The following is a 25,985-nucleotide window of genomic DNA, read 5'->3' on the forward strand; positions in this document are numbered from 1 at the left end:
CAAAAAGCCATGGTGGCCACATTGTCATGTGCTACAATGCATAAATGAACGTAATGGAAACCAAGGGTGTATTGCTAAAATTACATTGATCAAAGAATACTCGAAGCGGATTGCCAACGGTGACAAAAAAGGTGAGCCAAAGTGCCGTGTTTTGTGCTCGGTAACAATAACAAAGTGAGGAGGAAAGAAGGTGAATACTGCTGTTATGCATCTCAAAAAACGAGATCGTCTAATCATATAACACATGAATTAAGCCCTGAAGAAGTTCTGTCTATATAAACGAAACATGTTGGCTATTTTTATGGAACAAAGGACATTAAAATAAAGAGGATTTCATAAGATTGAGGAATTTTACCTTTATGTTATTAGGTGCACCTTTTCTGGGGTGAGAGTACACCGAACATCCATTTATGGAACATTGTGGGAGGGGCTGTTACTGGTTGTCCGCCGTTGGTGTTGTGTTTGTTAGTATAAAATTACTTCGGATCGATTTTATTGGACAGCACCAAGTAGGATTTGAAGAAAGCTTTACATGGCCTATTTATGATCATTGCCTAACGCCGTTTCCAGAGAAATCGGGAGCAAGTAGCTCATGTTAGGATGCATGCGATCAGCAACGTTGGTGGAACAAGTTTTAAAGGCAATTTAACGGGGTTGCAGAAAACGAGGAGGTTTAGGTGGTCTACAGAAATGTATTACAAAAGAAGTAGGAAAATATGTATCATTAACATTGGTTAAAACTGGCCTTCTCCAAATTAATATTTTGGAAAAGCATGTGGAACGTTTAATATAAAGTAACTTATTAATCCTCTTTGCCAATGTCTGTCCTTCAAAGAGCACATTAAGAAAACCAAGACAACATGGTATTGGCTATCCCTTCTGGGAAAAAGGGAACCCAACAGATGTCAAGACACCAGTGCATCCGAGTCCCACTACTCTGACATCCGTCACCCTGAAGGCATCCTACGTGTAGCAGCAGATCTCATCAAAGGCCTGGAGAAGTTCAACCAACACCTCCCCATACACCCAAGATGGGCTCCCCTACAATTCCATATAACCTTTGAGCCCTGCTGCGTCACTTGCACGCCTCTTGTTCCTCCCTTGTGGTGCTCTCCAATATTAACCCTGGGCTTTAGGATGTCCAGGCCTTACAAGTGCCAGACTCTGAGAACACTGCTGGACCCTCAGGATACATATGCCTCAATGGCTCTGATAGCTGGGCTTTTCCTCAAGGTACACCAATCTCACTAGCTCAGGTTTCATGAAGAACAACTATTTTTCAAGCAGGACATATGTCACAGACGCAGGCCTCAGACCTAAGAACTGTTCTTTGTGTTACAGAGATCTTACAGGTTCAGGTCTCGAGCCGTTCCTTCATGGTACAGAGCTATCACAGTCTCCGACCTCAGAGCTCTTCTTCATAGTACAGAGATGTCGCAGGCTGAGAACTTGGAGCTCTTCGACATGGCACAGAGGTATCCGGATCTAGCATCAGAGCTCTTCTTCTTCACGGTACCGAGATATCACAGGCTGAGATCAGAGCTGGTCTTCATGGTACAGAGATATCACAGGCCGTAGCCTCAGAGCTGGTCTTCATGGTTCAGAGATCTAACAGGCTGAGACTGAGGAGCTCTTCTACATGGTACAGAGATATCATAGGCTGAGAGGTCAGAGCTGTTCTTCGAGGTTCAGAGATATCACATGCTCAGAGGTGAGAGCTGTTCTTCATGGTCCAGAGATATCGCAGGCGGAGACCTCGGAGCTGGTCTTTGTGGTACAGAGATATCACAGGCCGAGACCTCAGAGCTGGCCTCTGTTGTCCAGAGATATCACAGGCGGAGACCTCAGAGCTGGTCTTCGTGGTCCAGAGATATCACAGGCGGAGACCTCAGAGCTGGTCTTCGTGGTCCAGAGATATCACAGGCCGAGACTTCAGAGCTGGTCTTCGTGGTCCAGAGATATCACAGGCGGAGACCTCAGAGCTGGTCTTCGTGGTCCAGAGATATCACAGGCGGAGACCTCAGAGCTGGTCTTCGTGGTACAGAGATATCACAGGCGGAGACCTCAGAGCTGGTCTTCGTGGTCCAGAGATATCGCAGGCGGAGACCTCAGAGCTGGTCTTCGTGGTCCAGAGATATCGCAGGCGGAGACCTCAGAGCTGGTCTTCGTGGTCCAGAGATATCGCAGGCCGAGACCTCAGAGCTGGTCTTCGTGGTCCAGAGATATCGCAGGCGGAGACCTCAGAGCTGGTCTTCGTGGTCCAGAGATATCGCAGGCAGACACCTGAGAGCTCTTCTTCGTGGTCCAGAGATATCACAGGCGGAGACCTCAGAGCTGGCCTCTGCGGTCCAGAGATATCACAGGCGGAGACCTCAGAGCTGGCCTCTGCGGTCCAGAGATATCACAGGCGGAGACCTCAGAGCTGGCCTCTGCGGTCCAGAGATATCGCATGCTGAGACCTCAGAGCTGGCCTCTGCGGTCCAGAGATATCACAGGCGGAGACCTCAGAGCTGGTCTTCGTGGTTCAGAGATATCACAGGCGGAGACCTCAGAGCTGGTCTTCGTGGTTCAGAGATATCACAGGCGGAGACCTCAGAGCTGGCCTCTGTGGTCCAGGGATATCACAGGCGGAGACCTCAGAGCTGGTCTTCGTGGTCCAGAGATATAACAGGCGGAGACTCAGAGCTGGCCTCTGTGGTCCAGGGATATCGCAGGCAGAGACCTGAGAGCTCTTCTTCATGGTCCAGAGATTTCACAGGCGGAGACCTGAGAGCTGGCCTCTATGGTCCAGAGATATCACAGGCGGAGACCTCCGAGCTGGTCTTCATGGTCCAGAGATGTCACAGGCGGAGACCTCAGAGCTGGTCTTCGTGGTACAGAGATATCACAGGCGGAGACCTCAGAGCTGGCCTCTGTGGTCCAGGGATATCACAGGCGGAGACCTCAGAGCTGGCCTCTGTGGTCCAGGGATATCGCAGGCAGAGACCTGAGAGCTCTTCTTCATGGTCCAGAGATTTCACAGGCGGAGACCTGAGAGCTGGCCTCTATGGTCCAGAGATATCACAGGCGGAGACCTCCGAGCTGGTCTTCATGGTCCAGAGATGTCACAGGCGGAGACCTCAGAGCTGGTCTTCGTGGTACAGAGATATCACAGGCGGAGACCTCAGAGCTGGTCTTCGTGGTACAGAGGTATCACAGGCAGAAACCTCAGAGCTATTCTGTATAGTCCACAGCCCGCACAGGCTCATGGCTCGGTTGACATCTGTTATTCACCGTAGCAACAACGTTCTGTAGTACTTGGTGTCGCATAGTAGAGGCGGAGGTTTAGGGGTGGAGGGCACCAGACTGCCATGAAGTTGTCCTATTCCAGTGGCAGACGAGATTTATGTCTTGGATCTGAGGAGGTGATCTGAAGCTTTGTGTGCTATTGTGCTGCATGTCAGGATTGAGGTTCACCGACACAGCTGTATGTGGTGGTTTACCAGAATAGTAAGGAGTGCAGCCTGTCTGGACGGAGGCTAGGGTTAGGGGGACCTGCATTGGAGAGCTGTATGTGGGGTTTTACCTGAATAGTAAGATGTGCGGCCTGTCTGGACAGAGGCGCTTTGGCAGGGCTGTGTGAAGTTCTAAATGCTGGTGCGTGTTTGAGGGACCGACATTAGAGAGCTGTGTGTGGGGTTTTACCTGAATAGTAAGATGTGCGGCCTGTCTGGACGGAGGCTAGAGTGGACCTGCATTAGAGAGCTGTGTGTGGGGTTGCACTTGAATTGTAATGTGTGCAGCCTGCCTGGATGGAGGCTGGGATTAGGGTGAACCTGCATTGGAGAGCTGTGTGTGAGGTTGCACTTGAATAGGAAGTTGTGTGCCATGTCTGGACGGAGGCTAGGGTCAGGGTGGACCTGCATTAGAGAGCTGTGTGTGGGCTTGCACTTGAATAGGAAGGTGTGTGCCATGTCTGGACGGAGGCTAGGGTTAGGGTGGACCTGCATTAGAGAGCTGTGTGTGGGCTTGCACTTGAATAGGAAGTTGTGTGCCATGTCTGGACGGAGGCTAGGGTCAGGGTGGACCTGCATTAGAGAGCTGTGTGTGGGCTTGCACTTGAATAGGAAGGTGTGTGCCATGTCTGGACGGAGGCTAGGGTCAGGGTGGACCTGCATTAGAGAGCTGTGTGTGGGCTTGCACTTGAATAGGAAGGTGTGTGCCATGTCTGGACGGAGGCTAGGGTTAGGATTGACCTGCATTAGAGAGCTGTGTGTGGGCTTGCACTTGAATAGGAAGGTGTGTGCCATGTCTGGACGGAGGCTAGGGTCAGGGTGGACCTGCATTAGAGAGCTGTGTGTGAGGTTGCACTTGAATAGGAAGGTGTGCGGCCTGTCTGGACGGAGGCTAGGGTTAGGATGGACCTGCATTAGAGAGCTGTGTGTGGGCTTGCACTTGAATAGGAAGTTGTGTGCCATGTCTGGACGGAGGCTAGGGTTAGGGTGGACCTGCATTAGAGAGCTGTGTGTGGGGTTGCACTTGAATAGGAAGTTGTGTGCCATGTCTGGACGGAGGCTAGGGTTAGGGTGGACCTGCATTAGAGAGCTGTGTGTGGGCTTGCACTTGAATAGGAAGGTGTGCGGCCTGTCTGGACGGAGGCTAGGGTCAGGGTAGACCTGCATTAGAGAGCTGTGTGTGGGGTTGCACTTGAATAGGAAGGTGTGTGCCATGTCTGGACGGAGGCTAGGGTCAGGGTGGACCTGCATTAGAGAGCTGTGTGTGGGGTTGCACTTGAATAGGAAGTTGTGTGCCATGTCTGGACGGAGGCTAGGGTTAGGGTGGACCTGCATTAGAGAGCTGTGTGTGGGGTTGCACTTGAATAGGAAGTTGTGTGCCATGTCTGGACGGAGGCTAGGGTTAGGGTGGACCTGCATTAGAGAGCTGTGTGTGGGCTTGCACTTGAATAGGAAGGTGTGCGGCCTGTCTGGACGGAGGCTAGGGTCAGGGTAGACCTGCATTAGAGAGCTGTGTGTGGGGTTGCACTTGAATAGGAAGGTGTGTGCCATGTCTGGACGGAGGCTAGGGTCAGGGTGGACCTGCATTAGAGAGCTGTGTGTGGGCTTGCACTTGAATAGGAAGGTGTGTGCCATGTCTGGACGGAGGCTAGGGTTAGGATTGACCTGCATTAGAGAGCTGTGTGTGGGCTTGCACTTGAATAGGAAGGTGTGTGCCATGTCTGGACGGAGGCTAGGGTCAGGGTGGACCTGCATTAGAGAGCTGTGTGTGAGGTTGCACTTGAATAGGAAGGTGTGCGGCCTGTCTGGACGGAGGCTAGGGTTAGGATGGACCTGCATTAGAGAGCTGTGTGTGGGGTTGCACTTGAATAGGAAGTTGTGTGCCATGTCTGGACGGAGGCTAGGGTTAGGGTGGACCTGCATTAGAGAGCTGTGTGTGGGGTTGCACTTGAATAGGAAGTTGTGTGCCATGTCTGGACGGAGGCTAGGGTCAGGGTGGACCTGCATTAGAGAGCTGTGTGTGGGGTTGCACTTGAATAGGAAGTTGTGTGCCATGTCTGGACGGAGGCTAGATTGGACATGCATTAGAGAGCTGTGTGTGGGGTTGCACTTGAATTGTAATGTGTGCAGCCTGCCTGGACAAAGGCGCTTTGGCAGAACTGTGTGAAGTTCTAATCGCTGGTGCATGTTAGGGGGACCGGCATTACTGAGGAGCTGTTTGTGGTACCATGGATTCGTGCAGACGAGATAACTGTCTCAAGGCAAACAAGATAAGTAAATAGAATTGTGATTAAAAAAATAAATAAAAAGTTCTCGGAGATATTAGGGTGAACTCTTCAGATAGCCCATATGTTTTCTGACTCGGTAGAGCCTGAATGTAAGAAATCTCTAAACATCGCACTTACCCATGTCCAGCAGCACGGACCTTTGCTCTGTGCCAGCTTCCTGTTTCCCAGGATGCCGCTGGTTGCCACAGAAACAGGACAACACAGGCCTGGCTGGAAAATCGACAGAAACAGGCATTTCCTAACGGGAAGGGACACATTGTTTCTCTGGACAAGAAACTTGAACCCCCCCACCCCCTTACAGGAAGTCGAAGGGACCCTTAAAATAATGAGCTGGTAAGGCCAGAAGCTCGCAGCGGTGTTATCCAGCCGGAAACCCCACTCTGCCCTGGAAATTTCCATTCTTAGCCGCATACGGTGCCGTGTTTCCAACCGTTCAGATATGTTATGTTTCAAAAAGTGACTTCATGGACAGTAGCCCTCAGTGCGCCCCCCTCCCCGGCCCACAGCATCTCTGTCCCTCCCAAACCCTGCAACACGGAGAGCACTTGAGTTGGCAGGAATGATAGTCAGCCACTAACCTATGCAGGGTTATACAGAGGACTTCGAACCCCTCTTTTGTGGCTAATGTACAGGGGCCTTCACGCTCATTTACTGTCAGACCCTCTTCTGGGGTACACAGAGATCTTCGACCCACAGGACTGCCTGTCCCTCCCCTGTCTTATGACACAGGTGTTTGAAGGCCTCGGTTTTAGGGTAATGCACCGACTGTACCAGTCCCCGGTACTGTCAGCCCCTCGTTTGTAGTGTGATGGACAGGGGGCACCAGCCCTCAGCACAGTCGGCCCTTTTGTTGTAGTGACCTCCGCAGAGGGCACCAGTCTAGGGAACAGTCGACTACTCCGCTGTAGTGTAATGGACAGAGGGCAACAGTTTGAGGCACATTCAGCCCCTTTGTTGTAGTGTAAAGGACAGAGGGCAATTGTCCCCGGCACTGTCAGGCCACCTGTTGTAGTATAAGTACAGAAGGCACCAGTCCCCACCACTGTTGGGCCCTCCGTTATAGCATAATGTAGAGAAGGCACCAGTCCCCAGCACTGTTGGGCCCTCCGTTATAGCGTAATGTAGAGAAGGCACCAGTCCCCGGCACTGTTGGGCCCTCCGTTATAGCATAATGTAGAGAAGGCACCAGTCCCCGGCACTGTTGGGCCCTCCGTTATAGTATAATGTAGAGAAGGCGCCAGTCCCCAGCACTGTCGGACCCTCCGTTATAGCATAATGTAGAGAAGGCACCAGTCCCCGGCACTGTTGGGGCCCTCCGTTATAGTATAATGTAGAGAAGGCGCCAGTCCCCAGCACTGTCGGACCCTCCGTTATAGCATAATGTAGAGAAGGCACCAGTCCCCGGCACTGTTGGGCCCTCCGTTATAGCATAATGTAGAGAAGGCACAAGTCCCCAGCACTGTCGGACCCTCCGTTATAGCATAATGTAGAGAAGGCACCAGTCCCCGGCACTGTCGGACCCTCCGTTATAGCATAATGTAGAGAAGGCACCAGTCCCCGGCACTGTCGGACCCTCCGTTATAGCATAATGTAGAGAAGGCACCAGTCCCCGGCACTGTCGGACCCTCCGTTATAGCATAATGTAGAGAAGGCACCAGTCCCCGGCACTCTCTGGTCCTCCGTTATAGCATAATGTAGAGAAGGCACCAGTCCCCAGCACTCTCTGGTCCTCCGTTATAGCATAATGTAGAGAAGGCACCAGTCCCCGGCACTGTCGGACCCTCCGTTGTAGTATAATGTAGAGAAGGCACCAGTCCCCAGCACTCTCTGGTCCTCCGTTATAGCATAATGTAGAGAAGGCGCCAGTCCCCAGCACTCTCTGGTCCTCCGTTATAGCATAATGTAGAGAAGGCACCAGTCCCCGGCACTGTCGGACCCTCCGTTGTAGTATAATGTAGAGATGGCACCAGTCCCCATCACTCTCTGGTCCTCCGTTATAGCATAATGTCCTGTGAGGCACTGGGCCGTTTTATATGATGTGGTTGTGCGTTTGTAATAGGCATAACCAACCCCTTTACGAGCAGTAGGTTTCGTTTGCCAAACCTCTATCTCTGCCCTCGGTAGCTGTGGTTGTGAGCAGCAAGGCTTACACAAAGGAACAGGTGTAAAGCATTTGAACCACATCAAAGCAATTGAAGAAGAAATAACCGACACTAAAGAAATGCAGCACCAATTTATAAAAATGGACTGTATTTTTAGATACACACTGGGGAAAAAAAACGCCAAAGGGCTCCAGAGGTATAGATCTTATAAGGTGCAGTAAAGAAACGCTTTCTACTTAACCATTAACAAGCATTGGAAAATTCAACAAATTTTACTCAAAGAAACATTTTTGAGAAAAACTTTGGCTAGTTGGATTGCGGTCTGTTAGTTACTTTGGGCAACCAACTCTGGCAGGGTGCCAGTCGGGAGGACCAGCAAAGTCCTCAGAAACCGTTACCTCTGTTGGGAAAGCAGTCTTTAGTCATTTCTAGACACTTTTAACCCTTTTTTATAGGTTCCTGATGCAGAGGATACAGGATGCTGAAGATGCTCAAGGACGCTGTAGGTGAGATTCCGTCACCAGGGTTTTCCTGCGGCTACCCCTTAGTGCAAAAAGGGGGTTAGGCAGTCCTAGCCATAGGGTCGACATCCCTCGAAGTCCTCTCGGTCCTGGTAGAAGTCCAGTTGTCTGGTAGCGTGGTTACAGCCATAGCGTTCCCTGGGTGAAAACTCGTCTTTTGGGTGATCAAGCTACTCTCCGAATCTCTCGGGTCCAGTGGATTTGGGTGCAGCTGTGAGCATCTGGACCTTGTCTCTGATGCTGCATGGTGGTGGTTGGCAGCGGTGTGAAGATTCTGGGCTACCAATTTACCCCAGTAGGCTTCTTCAGCTGTTGTGGTCTTGTTCTGCGAACAGTAAATCAGCCAATTGACTCTTGGAGTCTCTTGCTTTGGCTGGGCTCTGGAGACAACTTCTCCACGAGCAAGACACAGCAGGCACAGTCCCTTCTCCTTTGCTAGCCACAAGGTTCAGCAGGTGCAGTCCATGTGAGTGCAGCCTCTATTTGCCAGTTCCTCTGTGCAGCAGGGCAGTCCTTCTTCATTCCTTCTTCATGTCCTGGCGAGATCTGATTCTGAGTGCCAGGAGTGCACTTTTAATCCACAGAACTTTCCCTCAGGTTAGACACGGTTAGTACCCTATGTGCTACTATGTTCCCTTCTTCCTGATGACCACTTCCTGGAAAGTGGGGTATCTGGCTTTCCCAGGATGCATCATTCTGACAACTCCAACATGGCAGGCAGGGGTGGCTACTCCACTAGGGTGTATAAGCGTCACCTCACTACATTCTCGCAGTGCGAGAAGTAGAAACATAAAATGGTAATAACTTCCATTTTATGTTTCTGTTTCTCGCACTGCGAGAAAGCAGAAGGGTTTGGTTGGGGTCGGGCAGGTGGGCCGGTCTGCTCTAGGGCAGGGGAAGATTGCTTTGCCCACTGCTGAGGGCTCCAACTGTTTGGTCGGATTTCTGGGGCCGCCCTAACCAGTCATGCAAACTCTATAGTTCTTCATGCTGACCGCAATTCAGCCTACATAGAGAACATGTCCTCCCTGTAAGCCCCATCCTCGGCGGTGGCCCGACCAATCACAACGCTCCACTGGAGCAGTGTGATTGGCTTAGGGGATGGGAGGGAGGCTGCCTGCTTCCTGAAGACAAGACTCGAGACCCTGCAGCAGAAAGTTAGGTTTAAATATTTTTATTATTATAAATTAACTTATCAATCCCCACCCTCACCCCTGTGCGACTCCTCCCCTGCGACCTGCCCAAGTAACACATGCCAGCCACGACTGATGGCAGGACACCTTTCTCGGTGTCCAAATCTTCCTAAACCAACCCAGAGGTGTGGCTACCAGTGGGGCTACACACTCCAGAGAAACCCGTTTGGCAACTGGTTTCCCCTTTCCTGTACCTAGTGCCAACCTGTCTACCGAGACAATAGAGCAGCCCCTCTCTCAAGTGTTGCACATTTGCTATTCGAAGGCCGCTTCTTCTTTTAAGCTTGCCTTTTCACCCAACACCCATGTGGCTTCCTGTAGGGGGGAGGGAACACCTCTCTCCAGTGCAGGCTTCTTTTGTCGCCTTTCCTGGGAGTCGCTTGTGGGTCTCCGTAAGAGGGCAGAACGCTTTCTCAGAGACAGGCTTCTTGTGCAACCATTAAAGGCACCGTAGACTAAAGACAACAAAGTGAGAACTTTGTAAAAGCTGCAAACTGCGATCTCTTACATTAAATCGGGCCTAATGTAACAAGTTGTTTGATAGCAAGTTGCTCTGCTCAGAACTTAGCACAGCCGCGGGCTCAGCGTGTAACCATGTTACTATCAATGGGGTGACCAAGTATGTCCACTGTAAAAATGACTTTTGCGGTTTTACTGCCAGAACATGTAACATACATGTTCTGCCCATAAATTGTGCTGCACCCTGCATAGGGCTCTGTAGGCCTGCTCTATGGGTGACTTACATATTGCAGAGGGAGGTTTGGCTTTGCCAATGTTTTAAATGGCAGGCAGTTTATTTAAAGCTGCTCTTCCAGTCTGCAATGGCAGGCTGGGAGATTGGTTTTACCTGTCACACCCAGGGTGGCACAACCAGTGCTGCAATCCTTGGGGTGACTCTAACTTACATGCCCTGGGTACTATATGCTAGGGACGTGCAGGTAACTTAGCCTGTGCCGATTGGGTATAGTTCATGTGATATGCTTTTTGGGGCTTGGACACCGAGGTCTGGTTAGCAGGCCTCCGTGCACTCTGAGTCAAAAACCAGCAGCATCCGTCCAAAAACGTGCGGGTGACAATACAAAAAGTGGCATTTCCTTATAGGTCCTCTCAATATTGATCCACGAGCTAGACCAGTCGCCTGCAGTGAGGCAATTGAGCGGATTCCAACAGCTGATCTTGAGTGATCCTCTCTGTACCGGTCCTTCTGCAGTACAGTGGAATGAGTGGATTCCACCAGCTGTTCTGAGGTCCTCCAATGGCCTTGTATACCGCCTTCCTGGGCCAAGATCCTCCTTCACTTATGCAATTGGATCCCTTTTGGAATCCTCTTTTCTTGAAACAGAGTTCACTATATTATGGAACTCCAGTTACTATTTAGAGAACCAAATGGATCCTGATATGGAGTAATTAGTAGACAATCTTTCCTGCTTTGGACTCACTTGGTTAATCGCTGATTCTACGCACCTGGCCGGGCAGACTCTTGATGGAATATTCAGAAATAACTGTTCCATCACGAGTCTGGTCGCACTTCTGACCTGGTCGGACCATAGTGCAGTACTCTGGGATATTAAGCTTCCCTATAAAACTTTTGCCTCTGAGATCTTTGGGAAGTCACGTGCCTCATGCCTGGCACAGGGTTCAAGATTACGAGGTAAACTCTCTTCTTGCTGGATCCCAGCCAGATGAGACAAATGATATTGATCTCATGTCTCTGAACTATTCAGTCTGGTTGGAATCTGCTATTAATAAGCTAACCCCTGCGAACACCAAAATACTGAGGAGAGGTAAGCCTTCGGCACCCTGATTTAATGATAAACTTAGGGTTGCAAAGCAAGGTTGCCAGAGGAAGGAACGCAATTGGAGGAAAGCTTATGAGCTGACGGAGAAAGAAAAATATAAACAATGTATTGCACAGTACAAAAAACTCTTGCTGATTGAAATATCTGCCTATTTCATTAAACAAATAAGATAAGCTAGTAATTCCTATAAAGTACTGTTCCGAACAGTCCCCAAACTCATTACGCCATCAATAAATAATTCAGCAGGAAGTAGTCGGGCTTTCTGCAATTCCCTTGCAACCTTTTTCCAAGAGAAGGTTGAGACCATCTTTAACAGATTCTTCTCTAGCTATTCCAGATGTCAGGAGAGGAATGCTTTGCAACTGGTGAATTCATGAAGGATCACCTTAAGCAAATGTGGTCATCTCACAGAGGAACAAGTCAAACTGGCTATTGAGAGCACAAAATCTGGATCGCCATCGGAACCGTGTCCACCTAAGATTGTTCATCTAGTGTCTGACTCTGGCCACGCACCTTACTAAGATTTTCAATGCCATGTTTAACTCAGGAGACTTTCTCAGATAGTGAAAAACATCTTCAGTCCTTTCACTTTTAAGGAAACCTACCACCAATGTTCTGAATCCTAATAGCTATCGGCCTATTTCCATGCTTCCTTTCCCTGCCAAGCTGGTGGAGAATACCATGGATATGCAATCGTCCTCGTTTATAGAAAACAACCACCTTTTGAATGATGCACAGTCTGGCTTCTGAAGTGGCCACAGCACTGAATCGGCGCTAATCATGGTCACTGAGGAAATTAGGGCCACATTAGATAAGGGCGGCAATGCAGCTCTTATCTTGCGTGACTTGTCCGCAGCATTTGACATGGTCAATCATGATCTTTTGATTGATCGGTTACAGAGCCTGGGGATTGAAGGTGCAGCTTTATCATTGATGCGTTCCTTTCTTGCGGATCGGGTTCAGTCAGTCTCCCTCAAGGACTTCACACCTGATTCCTTTTCCCGACTTAAACCTTTCATCGTTGGCTGAATGGGTAATTTAGTGTCTGCCATGAAAGAGAAACAACCTGATGTTTTGTGGATTCACTTTTAAGCAATTTGAGGACATCTACCTCTCACAATGAAGTCGGTACCTTGAATAGAGAACTCCTATGGATGCAAAGAGTGCCCTCTGAACTAGTTAAACAGGAATTCAGCGTCATTCACCAAGACTCCCAGATACTTTATCTACAAACTGAATCATGGGAGCCGGATCAGACTTGGTAGCACACCGAATTGATCCACACGGCCTGGAATTCCTCAATCCGGCTCTCCAGTCAAGCCTGTAGAGCTCATCTGTCACCCGGAGTGTTGTTTCTGTGCTACCAGCTGGAGTTGTACAACCTCAACAACTTTCTGCTGGCCCCTGCCTCCATGATAATGATCAGGTATGGCAATCTGTCTAAAGTGTCTCCACCCTGCACGGGGTAAGGGAACTTTCAGGGGTGGTGGTGCGCCCCGTTTTGAGATGTCAACAAAGACCCTGGGAAAATAAGTGTTTGTCAGACAGGGCAGAAGTGAAGCCGACTAGCATGTGGCAAAGGCTTCATACCACTGATGGCCTTTGTATGACGATCTTCTGTAGCAGATTGTAGCCGGTTACCGTAACTCTGTCCTATAATTTATTGTTATTTACTTCACTTCTAAAAACAATGTGCACCAGCTCACACTTTGGTTCTCTAATGTCTTTTTAAAAGAAAACCAGCCACCTTACAATCAACCTTCCAGTGTCTGGCTACAGCAGAGATTCGTTTTAGTGTGCCGCAGATCACGTTCATGTAGAACATTGTCAAGTTCAGCTACTTGCAAGGGTTTGTGCAAAAATGTCAGCCTAAGCTCCCTGTCCATGTCAAAAGGGCACTATCAGTTATTGCAGTCTGGAAAATTGATCACTTGCAAATATATGTTGGAGGCACGATATTTGCAGTCTTTATTAGCTGGCACCATATTGGAGGTCATTAATTCATGACACAGTATTCAGAAGATCATTATTCAATGGCACAGTATTCAGAGGATTATTATTCAATGGCACAGTATTCAGAGGATCATTATTCAATGGCACAGTGTTCACAGGATCATTATTCATTGGCACAGTGTTCACAGGATCATTATTCAATGGCAGTGTTCACAGGATCATTATTCAATGGCACAGTGTTCACAAGATCATTATTCAATGGCACAGTATTTACAGGATCATTATTCAATGGCACGGTATTCAGAGGATCATTATTCAATGGCACAGTATTCAGAGGATCATTATTCAATGGCACGGTATTCAGAGGATCATTATTCAATGGCACAGTATTCACAGGATCATTATTCAATGGCACGGTATGCACGGTATTCAGAGGATCATTATTCAATGGCACGGTATTCACAGGATCATTATTCAATGGCACAGTGTTTTCCGGAGGACTCTGTGTGTCACATTACTCCTAGGCATTATGAGGGACATTTTTACTTCTCAGAGGTCTGATGGATCTGATTCCACAGAACAGCGTTTCGAGCACTATATTATTTAACCCCGGACGCCCTCTTCATAGCAATGTATTTCTTGAAGAGCGTATTGCTTACAGCAACATTCCACCTCTTTGAGTAGTATGCATCAGAGCGCAGCATGTCTGATGGGTAACATTTCTTGTTTCTTTATAGTGCGATTAGGTCCGGTGTTCATGGGCTTCAAAATGTGAAATGTGGAGGAGAGTTGGGGGGAGGAAAGTAAGGTATGGGGGAAGTTGTGGTGGAGCTTGAGAAGGAAGCAGGAAACGGGAGGAGTGGAGTGGAGTGGACAGTCATGATTTGAGATGGCCTCCTTGGAAGAGGTCGGGTTCCAGGTTATATGGAAGCTGAAAGTGGTCTTGCTTTTTGGTGCAAGCGAGTTCCAAAGGAGTGGGGCCTGATCAGAGAAATGAAAACTTCTGAGGCGTTACTTCATGCCATGACGACAAGTTGTCTTCATCTCTTGGATCATCGTCCACCACTGAAACTCTGCTGCACTGCAGGATCAAACTGTGCTCCAGCTCTGAGGCAATGCATACATCATGTCATGGAATCAAAGCAAGATCATGCTGCATATTGTCACAGTTTGATAAACCGATATTAACACAAAATGGGTGCAAAACCTGGGAAAATACGGAGTATTCTTGAGAAACAAAGTTCTATGCATTTGGCATATATAACCGAAAAAGTGATTCAACAGCGATTAATGATTTTCACTTGCACACCAACTCAATTCTATATTTTCTTCCAGTATAAACTGGAGTGCTAATTGCTGCATCATATACGCCTTACACAAAGCACAAACCCGTGTCTGCACATTTCCTGTAACAAAACCCATCTATGGTGTAAAGACTTTCTGCTAGTGCCCATGTGCGGTTTGTTCCACATTTACAACACCTGACCCCTGGAAGCACCTAGAAGCCCTATAGAACAATCTAAGCATCAGACATTTGTGGTGGCAGTGTCTCAGTAGGAATCACCAAGTTTGAAGACCGGCCTTAAATGGATGCAGATTATTAGGGGCTATCTAAATTGTGACTCTCTTAAAATAACTGCTGCCTTGAGAACATAGCGATGTGATCATGTATTGGCAAGATCAGTGAGAAGTGACCGAATGAATCATTCCTTCCAGCCGGCTTGAAATAGATCTAAATATGCAGAGTTTTGTTTCCCTTCTGCATACTAAATGCAAATACCCGCCCCCCATCAGGCTATGAGGTACTATAGGAACATTCCCACTAGTAACCTTTTGCACGTTCTCCACACTTGCCTTACATTCCACGTGTACCACGATTCGTTTATGCTAATAAAAAAGCTTTTGGTTCACTTGTACAGGTTATTCATCAGATGTTTATGTGGAATTTGCCAAGGAATCCCAGAATCCCCTATCTCTCATCTTCGTTGACTGGGCAGTGTGTACCTTTTGATCCTGCTCGCAAGGGGAGCCCAGGGTTGCGGATGATTGTGTAGATGAGGCAGGGGGAGGTTTGTGAACTTGACAAAGATCTGACAGGTATTCAGTAGACCAATGTAAGGCAGGCTTGGTGTCTTTGAATGCCTTGAGATTGAAGATCAAGGGGCAGCTTTATTTCAGATGCATCCAAGCTTTTGTGCAACAGAAGGTTTGTGACCAACATGGATGGTTTTTGGATGGTCTTAGTCCGTCCCACTGGCTCAGAATTCGAAAGGGGAAGTGGAGTGAAGTTTCCAGTAAGAGTTCATGGATGGTCACATGCTTTTATAAGGTGACTTGAAGAGATATCTGGATAATACAAAACTCAGATTACGTCCTAATGTCTGATGATCGAGGGGAGTGTAACGGCAGCAAGTTAGTTTGTGGTGTTAGGGGAGGGGAGCAGAGCGCTGGTTCTGTGGTTTCCTAACCTTTGAGGTGCACCCTGTTGCAGGAGACGGTATTGAGTGCAAGTGGGCGTCTTCGGATCAGGATTGGGTGTGTTTAGCCACTTCATTAACATAGAGAAGGGTGGAGATGCAGTAGTTGTTGGTGTGAATTTCCAAACTGAGCGATGACTTTTTAGTAGGAGAGGGCAATTGCATGCTTTTCATATGAGGGCATGAAACGTCTTTTAGATTTACTATGATTATGGCATGATGTACAACGCATAATTCCAATAACGTTTGCTGATGATGCAGAATCTCAGATGGCAGGTATTGATGGTGCTGCAGTACTGCTGAAGGGTGCTACTTCTTGCATTATATTACACTGTGGTTTGGTACAGTGCTACAGTCAGGCACTGATAATCCTTTGGGCAAGGGCATTTTGTGTTTTATAGGGCATGTTACAAATTCTGTGTCAAACACATCTCTTTGCTGCATGGTCAAACGCTTTGAAAAGACTTGAAGGCTTGGATCCACACAGAACAAATTTACTAGAAATATGCTTTTAGGAATCATTACCTTGTAACCTATTTAATTAGATTTATTTGATTTGAAATTATTAATTTTCTCACTGGTAAGGGTATGGTGATTTCTTTGAACCTGAGAAGTACCCCAAGAACAGCGGGCATCCTATGCAGCTTTGGTGAAATAAGGGCTCTTGGGCAAGGTTCATAATGAGTGAGCTGTAACCTCTCACCAGGATCCCTTCCTGGCTGCTGCTTCTCTCATATGAGCCGGCCAAGAATTGTGTCTGGAAGCCAAGTGAGGTCCTCGCGCTGTTATAGTTAAACAGAGCTACGGTCTTTATAGAGATGCTCCAATTGTACGTTCACTGTGCGGCAGAGGGAAGCACTGACTTGTCTTGGGGGGACAGTATAGTTGGTTGAGTTCTTGTATTAAGAGCACATGCTCTTCTCGGAGCACTATCTGTGAATAGGCACTTTATTTCTTTATGGGCACATAATGTACTTGGGACATCATTTCTGTCTGCCATATTATTTTTGTCAGGGACCTAATCAACGTGCACACTGTTTCGGTGGAAGATGGCTCTGCCATAATAAACAAATCTGTGTGGCCAGTGTTCTTGTTGTCACAGCTCTAGTGCTTTCCTTTACCCTCCTACTTTCCTAAGTTGCGGTTTACATCCTGATGTCCTTGCATGATTTACCTTCTGTTTGTCCCTTTAAGGAGCCATGCAACAAGCGGGTCAAGCCAGTTTCCAAGACTAAGGTCCCAGCCTGCAAAGACTCTCCAGCCAAAGTGACACCTCTGAAGCGGCTGAGCCAGTCCATCCAGGTATGTGTCCTACCCTGAGGTCAAATGTGCCAGAGTTAACCAACAATAACATTGAGGTCTGTGGGCAGTGGTTGGGAGATGGAGGCACCTCTGGAGTGTATGATGGCAGTGGTGTGGAACTAGAGGCACCACTGGAGTGTATGAGGGCAGTAGAGGGGAGCTATGGGCACCACTGGGGTGTATGAAGGCAGTGGTGGGGAACTTGAACTAGGGTCACCACTGGAGTGCTTTAGTGCAGTGGTAGGGAACGAGAGAGGCCCTACTGGAGTGTATGTGGGCAGTGCTTGGGAAATAGAGAGATACCACTGAAGTGTATGATGGTAATGGTGCAGAACAAGAGAGGTACCACTGGAGTGTATGAGGGCAGTGGAGGGTAACCAGTGGCACCACTTAAGTGTATGAGGGCAGGGGGGCAGAGCTAGAGGCACCACTGAAGTGCATGAGGGCAGTGGTGGGGAATTAGAGGCACCACTGGAGTGTATGAGGGCAGTGGTGGGGAACTAGCCAGGCTCCACTGGAATGTAAGAGGGAAGTGATCTGCCCAAGGGGCCAAGTAAGCCGCAGTTAGACATGACGTAGAGGTGTGCAAGAGAGCAGTGATGGGGCAGTCGTGTGGTACCAATAAAGTGTAAAGGCTAGTGATGCTGGAATGAGTGAGACTCCATTACAGTCTACAAGACAGTGATAGTGAATGAGTAATTGAGTAAAGTGTGAGGGCAGTAATCCGCAGAGGCTGACGTCATTAAACTGGATGGGGTTAGTGATGGGTGTATGTGACCAGTGATGAGGAATGAGTGCGACTTACTTGAAGTGCGCAGAGCCGACGATGCAGGATCAGCCAATTGTAACTTTTAATAACCTAGCCTAGATTGCAGAAGAGCTTGAAGTGGCCTGTAAAATGCCTAATCTGGTCTACAATCTTCCATTTTCCCAGCGGTCCATCAGCTTCAAGACTGACAGTCGCTTGTTCAGCTTTGCCCCACGGTCCAGGAACTCCTCCGGGAACTCGAAGCGCCGAAACAGCAAACTCTGGAGTGAGACCTTTGACCATGTCAGCGAGGAGCTCTCGGCCAAGGAGATTAAACGTCAGGAGGTGAGCAAGGAGGCGCCACCGCTAGGGCTCTGAATGAACTTCAACAATGTATGGTGTCATTTTAGCATTTTTCACATTCATGCTAAATTCTTTGCCAGAAACTCCCCCTCTCTATTATCTGTTCCTATAGCCCTACATCCAAGAAGTTTCGTATTTACTGTAGGGCTTCTCCAGTCTGCCTCTCATGTAGTGCCCATCCACTTGGCTGTTGTGTCTTTGCGGTGCATAGATGGAGCTTTTCGCGGCATGCCTAATATGCTAGATGCTGGCCTCCTATGCCAGCCACCTGTGAAAGGAGCTGCGTTTCCTGCACGGTGTACACCGTGACTTCAAGTAGGACTAACCCCCATCAGCCTACTCCTGCTTTGTTGCGTAGCTCTGTCACCTTTAGCCGAGCACGAGGCGTTGAGGGTCCTGGCCTGATGCAGTTGTCCCATAATTTGTGTAGTAGCAGACCGCGTGCAGATGACTGGACCCTTCTACCACAGCAGCTCTTATGTGCCCTTAGTGGGGTCTCGGGCAGTGCAAGCCCATGTTTAACCGAGCCCATAGTACTGCTGCTCCCTTGCCCTTCCCTTTCTTATCCTAGTCATACATCTGATACCCATTCCTTCCGCCTCCCTTCTCGTGCTGAAGGTACACGTTTGCCATTGTCTCCCTCATTGGTCATCTGTCTGCAGGAGTCTTGCTAGTCATGCCTCTCCTTTCCATATAAACCTCACCTTTCACCTCTGCTCTTCTAATCAGATTGCTGCTTGTAGCCCCACTAGTCGGCTCCATCATGTCCCAAGGTCTTCGCCTCCTTACCCCCTTTTCTTCACCCAGTTCCCACTGTCGTGCTCCACTCCTCGTCCAGCAGGATATCCCACATTATTCCTTTTTCACCATAACCACAGACTTTTGCCTACCTCCCAAACCCCCTAAGTCACCTTATAAACACTCTTCTCCTGTGCCATCAGAGCCCTATTGGCTCTCCATGCTCTGAGGGGCGCCTCTTTTACCATGGGCCCCTCTCCTTCAGTCTCACCCGTGTGTCTTGCTCAGCTCCACATTCTTCCAGGAATCCTCATTGTGGCTCCATTTTTCACCAAATACTTCAGTTCCCTGCTTAGACCCCTCTCCCAGCTCCATCCTAATACCCCTCCCCATGACTTCCATGTATTGCTCAGCTTCCCAATTCCCCCTCGATTCACACTTGTTACCACTCTGTTATGACTGCCTAATTTTGCTGGCCCCCTAACTTCTTGTGTTTTCTTCCTCGCATGACTCCAGGATCCTTTTCTGCTACCCATGGCTTCTATAGACCCCACCCTGTAGCCTGATGCCATAAGATTCAAGCTGCAGCTCCCCATCGCGTAAAACAGGATTGAAAGGTCTGGAATTGCCCGTGTTATGCACACTGGGACGTGGCCAACCCTTTTAGGTCGGAATGTCGCATTTAATACGATGCAAAGACTGATGCACATCTGATTGGTCTGTCTTGGCGCAGTGAGTAAAAAGATGAATGTACTGGAATGCGGTCCAAAATAATCTTCAGTGGTTGAGATTCCATCCATCAATTTTTCAGTGCAAAGTGAAACAATGCGCAAACAGTTTCTGCACCAAATATGCATTTTGTACAGGTTAGAGGATGAGTGAAAATATTGCACACACCTGATTTTTGTCCATGCAGTTACCTCCAAGTCCTACTGGGAGAAAATTTTACAGGCAGATCAGTGCAATGCCAGTTGTACTGTGGGTAAAATAGGATAGAAGAACGTTTTTGGACAGTATTCCCCATAATACCCCACAGAATGAATAATAACACCCTAAAGTGTGCACAAATCATATTTGTACTCGGGGCGCTCTTGTACAGGGTGGAAGGAGACTAAATGGGAAGATCCCATCCAGATGTGGGTTCCTTGGCTCACTCTGCCATTGGACTCAAACTGTACCTCACTGACCAGGCCCCCACAAGACTCCTGCACAGATGACTGGGTGTCCTAATCTTCACCTCCTTGTATGCATGCCTGGCCCTCTGGTTCACACGCACTGTTTTTCCTGTACCCTGCTACCTTGTCCTATGGCTTCTATGTACTTGGGAGACTCCTTCTGCTCCTCCTCCATTCGCTCCTAAATGACGGATCCTTCCCTTTTCACTACCCTTGCTCCAGTATCCTCACGCTTCTCTCCATTGCCCATGTCCCTGATAAAAGGATGCCTCTTCTTTGTCTGCTTAGTCCTTATACCTCCTTCATTTACTAGGCTCTCCTTCCTGTTTCCTCACACTTTGAGACCCTGCTAATTTCTGCTTCTCTCTCATATCCTGGATACATGCTTCCCGCCCCAGGCCTCCCATACCCCCTACAGTGCAAGCGGGGGCAGGTCCCAAAGGGTAGTTTGTCTTTCTGATGGCTGTTTCCAGGTATTGCTGTGTATTAGTCTATCCCTTATACTTCTGTTTCGTTTGAACGAGAACAGTGGTTTTTAAATGTCGGACGTGAGGATGCGCCAATGTTTGTTGTATTATCCTTTTCAGGTCATTGGAAGAGTAATTATATGTGCTCACGCAGATAAGGGAATTAGTGCAGTGTTTGGTATTTGTCTCCAGAAGCGCTTCACGTGGGGGGTGGGGGGGAGGGAGGCGAAAGGAAATGGGTTCCTTTCGTCCCATCCTATTCTGTAGTGTCCTCATCCTCATGTCAGATTACCAGGACGTCATTGATGTGCCGTCGCCCTAATCCTATCTGGTATTGGAAAGGATTGTTGTCCCAAATGTTCTTATCCTCAAACTAGCTCATGTAGAGGCAGGCTGTGCTTGGAGCAAATGTGGTCCCGATTGAAGTTTTGTGGCGTAAGTAGGTCTGGTCCTCAAACTTAAAGAAACTTTCAGTGCGAGCCAGTCTTGCTAGTGCTATTATCCATTTGAACAGAGCGGCCCATGGCCAATCTTGGTTCCGCAGTATGTTGGTGATTATACATAAACTCTCTTCTTGTGAAATGCTGGAGTATAATGTTTCTACATCGAGGCATAGAAGGGTCTCTTCTGTGGAAGGATTATATTCCATTTCTTTCAGAAGGTTTAGCAGAAGTTTGGTATGTTTGATATATGACCTGTTAGTGACCCGGGGGCGGGGGAGTTCTCCCTTTATGCATCTTGGGGATCGTGTAAAATTGAGGGGTTCAAGGTTCCGGGGTGGTAAGAAACTCCCATTCTTTTCTGGAAATCCACTTGTTTTCTACCGCTTCATCCACCAGTCCTCTTATAGTTTGTTGTAAGCGGCAAGTAGGGTCTGTTTGTAAAGGTGCATAGTGTCTTTTGTCTCGCAGGAGCTTCAGGCATGCCTCTCTGTAATCTGACCTTTAGGAGTCAGAGTGAACCCGATGATGAAGCATGACCCTACTAGAGTGTTTGAGGGTGATTTAAATAAAAGGGATTTTTGGGGATTTTACCTTTCCATGCCTAGTAGCGTGATGTCTAGTTGGGGCAAGCACTTCCTCTCATCACATATGGTATCATGAGGCTAGGTGGCATACCTTTGAATGTTGTACATTTAGTTTGGGATAACGTATCTCCCTCCTTCTTTCCGAGTGTAGAAAGGATCTCTCCTTCCAGGACTGTTTAGTGTTGATTACAAGTCAAGTTCTCTGTTTACAAAAATAAGGAGAGACTGATACAGCCGTGAGCACCTGAATTTTCATGAGGGGATTATCGGTACTTAGGACGATTAGTAGCACTCTGACTTGCGTTGTGGGATAATTCTTAATGTAAGGGAGCCTTGAGTTTCTTACACTGGTTGGCAGTACTAGTTATGAGCACCTTTTCTTTTCACGAAATCTTGCACTTTGATGCATGTAGGGCATCATTTCTGTATGCATGAGAATCTCGACTCTAACAGGAGTTCTTGTCTGACTGAAACCCCAGATTTCATTATTCCATACAGCAATGTTTAGCTTGTGAGGTGACACGCAGGTTGCCTGATATTTGTGTATTTTTATTTTTTTGTATAGGTGTTTTGGGCAGTATTTCTTTCATATCCTTGTTTTCCTTTTTGTCTAACATTCTTAAGATTATGGATGACTGATTATTATTGCTGTTGTTTTCCGCTACTCTCTCCGCCGAAGGGTGTTTGTTGTCCGGAATGCATCCAGGATCTATGTATTTTACACATTGTATAATGGATGTGTTTTTTGTACCCTCTTAGTCTGTGAACTCATAAGCTGTTGAGGTTTTTGGGACATTTTTCAGTTGATTAACGATTTTCAAGCCTGTATGAGCATGTATTGAAAGACTGCAGTGAGGCTAAAACTCTCATCAAAGCACAAACCCCTAGCACGTGATAAGCGGGACACGCCACTGGCTACCATGAGATCAAGTACGACATTGCACAGGTCATCCAACGCAATAGGTTTGGTGGAGAGGCCCATCACCAGCTCCACTCTGCCAGCTGTATCGGCAAATCCACTCCAACGTCAGCCTCCACATTTGGAACCTTTTGCCAGAACCCTACGAGCAGAATTCTAGCCAGGACGGAGCATTGCAGTGCCCTTAGAATTACCAGCACGTTTGAGTGTCCATCTGCGTTTCAATTGATGGGTCTTACTGAAAGCAGAGTAAGCCCAACATACAAATGTTGTCAAGTCTAGCCTAGACAAAAATTAGAAAATGTGTACTTGTCACAAGTTGTCCTACTCATTCAACCAAATTTAATGGCCGATCTAAGTCCAGGAACCAATGGACTTGTTCCAGCTTTTTGCCTTTCCAGCTTACATTGGGAACCTAAAGCCTAGCTCATGCATTTCTGATAGTCGACAATTACATTTTTCTAAACGCATTACGCTGAAAAAATTATGATTTATAAATTTAGGTACACTTTTAAGTTTGTCATCCACATATAGTAGATTAAGAGTCGAAGAGAATACTAGGACTGGACTGTTCACATTGTGAGATTATAAGAAAAGTGTAAATATTAATGATGGTTGTGACAAATACAGAGATAAATGAATGGGAAAAGTTAATCAACTTCTCGCCTTACTTTGTGAGGTGAAGGTGTGTACCCTTGGGGAGCAGTTGCCCTCTTCTGAGATTAGGAGGACAGTGCAGATGGAGAGCAGTTGTCCTTCTGAGATTTGGACAAAGGCATATACTGATGTGAAGTGGCTGCCAATGTGTGATATTTGGCTCTACCAATAGAGTCATTGCCTTCCTCTGATGCGGAGATTGCCCTTTTCTGATATTATGAGAGTTAGAAGGAGGAGTGTACTCGAGGGAAGTGGTTGCCTCTTGTGACATTTGGATACAGGATTATATGATTGGGTGTGTTCCACCATTGTGAGATTTAGCTGAAGATGTGTACTGATGAGGGGTGGGTTTCGTACCCTGAGATTTTGAAAGATGCTTTTACTCCTGGGGTGTGGTTGCTTCTTCTGATGTTTGGTGAATGGCATGCACTGAGGTTTAAAACCAATTAGGTGTTTCAAAACTATCATGTTTTGCAGAGTAAGTGATGTTTAAAAATGCAATGTTTTGTATTGGTGCATTTCCTGATGTTCTCTGTTCCATAGTCCACAGAAGGGCTCCAGATGGTCTTTCTTAAAAGCCGAAACCTACAAGAGAAACCATTAGCATCTTTCGAGCTGAGGTTGTTGACTGGCAGTATCGGGCCACCTACCCGTGTAAGGGCTCAACAACAAACTGATTGCTGTGTCTCCATTATCCTGATTATCTCTTGCTGGAAAAATGCAACTGGTTTACTTGGTTTAATGGAAACAAAACATGAAGCTTTTTTTCCTTTTTTGCAGGTTATCTTTGAGCTTATGCAGGGAGAACAACAGCTGGTGGACGACCTGAATCTGGTCAAGAAGGTAAAGATGCTGATGACCAAGAAGCTTGCACCATAACCACCTGAGCTGTACTTGATCTCTGTGTAAAAGAGATTCAGAGAGGCGGATTGTGCAACTCCTCTGCTAGGAGGTTGTGGTGTTCCTGCCTGTGTTGCACCATCTGCAAGGGAGGGGTGGCTTGCCCTGCTTCTGCCTGTTCCGCGCTTGACCTGTACAAGGGAGAGCTGGCTTGTGCTGCTTCTGCCTGTTTTGCAGTTGAGCTCTGTAAAGGAGGGATGGCTTGCGCTGCTTCTGCCTGTTCTGCACTTGACCTCTGCAAGGAAGGGAAGGCTTGCACTCCTGTGCTGCACTTGACTCCTGCGAGAGAGAGATGGATTGCGCTGCTCCTGCCTGTGCTGCACTTGACTCCTGCGAGAGAGAGATGGATTGCGCTGCTCCTGCCTGTGCTGCACCTGCCCTCTTCAAGGAGCCTTTGCATTGCTCCTACCTGTGCTGCATCTGATCTCCATGAGAGATGATGGCACAGCTCCGATCTGTGCAACATCTGACCTCTGCGAGGGACCTTGCTCTGCTGCCGCCTCTGCTGTGGATATTTTGTTATGATGGAACCTGTACTGTCTGTGTGTTGTATCTCGGGATACTTTACCAGCTTCCTTCTTGCCCCTCAGAACTACTATGAGCCGATGCTGAAGCTAGCCATCATGTCTGAGGAGGAGCTGACGGAGATCTTCAGTACTCTAGATTCACTCATTCCTCTGCACGAAGGTAAAGTGGCATGGTGACCCTTCGCAGGCGACTGCCTGTCACAGGGTCCCAGCACAGTTTGAGGTGGCGCTATGGCCACAGATCTGGTACTGGGGGTGTGAGTTGTGCCCCAAGGTGTAGGGTCTGCCTGACCTCTTCATGCAGCGTTCAGACATACAGCACTTCAAGAACTCTTGACCTGGTAGACCGAGCCTGAGGGTATCCCACATGCACAGTTACTAATGTACATTACCATAGATGGACATTTGCACCCAGGGTGTCGAGACTTTGAGGGCATCTGTTCAAGCACGAGACAAATTGAACACCAGTGGCAAAATGCAACTGGAGATGGCAGCACTGGTACTCATACACACGCTCTCATTCACTCATTCTATGGCATGTGTGCTGAATGATGCTGTTAATTTGGCAAGTACCCCCAGGATGTGGTTAGCAATCTGCTGTACTTCAGATACAAGTAAAAGACACACAATTGATGGACGGAATGCAGAACAATTCAAAACATTCACCCCCAGTCAAGAGATCGGGGTTACATCCATCATTCCTTTGCTCCCCACGCCACCCCAGATACAAGTAGCAAGAGATCAGGGAGCTCATTGGTGCATTTCAGGGGTTCGCACATTGCTTCAGGGTTGGCAGAATGTGAAGTCAGAGCTACCCTCTGCTCTCCCTTTCTCTGCTTCTCTTTCCCAATGTATTTTGTTCCTCACTCCCATTCGATTTTCCAGACACCTGATCCCCCTTCTTCAGAACTCCATCCCCTTCCTTTCTTCTTTCACCATACCCTTATCCACCTTCTCCGTTCCTGCTTCAGGCCTCCATCCCACTCCTCTGTTCCTTCACCATACCCTTTATCCACCTTCTCGGGTCCTTCTCCAGACATTCGTCCCCCTACTCTGGTCACTTTCTGACTCTTCTTGTCCTCTACACACCCTTTTGACCCACATCCACCCTTATCTGTTCATCCTTCAGACCCTTCTCTCAATTCTGTTTCTCCTCCGGACCCTCACCATTTTCTCTGTTCCTCCTCCAGACCCTCATTCCTTTTCTCTGTTCATTCCCCAGACTCCCATTCATTCATCTCTTTTCCTCACCTAGACCCTTATCCCGCCCTTCTCCATTGACCCTCTATACCCTCATCCCTTCTCCCCTGCTCATCTTCCAGACCCTAATCCAGC

The 25,985-nt window shown here is 47.9% G+C and overlaps 1 protein-coding gene across 3 annotated transcripts in view; it reads left to right on the forward strand.

The window, feature by feature from the left end:
• LOC146797066 (rho guanine nucleotide exchange factor 3-like) overlaps window positions 1–25,985 on the forward strand; it is a 212,945-nt gene that overhangs the window by 153,512 nt on the left and 33,448 nt on the right. For all 3 annotated transcript variants that reach the window (XM_085629684.1, XM_085629686.1, XM_085629685.1), the window contains 4 exons: window positions 17,022–17,129; window positions 18,064–18,222; window positions 24,004–24,066; window positions 24,714–24,810. In XM_085629684.1, coding sequence (XP_085485810.1) covers window positions 17,022–17,129; window positions 18,064–18,222; window positions 24,004–24,066; window positions 24,714–24,810 — 427 coding nt within the window. The remainder of the gene's footprint in view (window positions 1–17,021; window positions 17,130–18,063; window positions 18,223–24,003; window positions 24,067–24,713; window positions 24,811–25,985) is intronic.

This window comes from Triturus cristatus, chromosome 10 (assembly GCF_964204655.1).
Source record: "Triturus cristatus chromosome 10, aTriCri1.1, whole genome shotgun sequence".
In the NCBI taxonomy this organism is placed as follows: domain Eukaryota; kingdom Metazoa; phylum Chordata; class Amphibia; order Caudata; family Salamandridae; genus Triturus; species Triturus cristatus.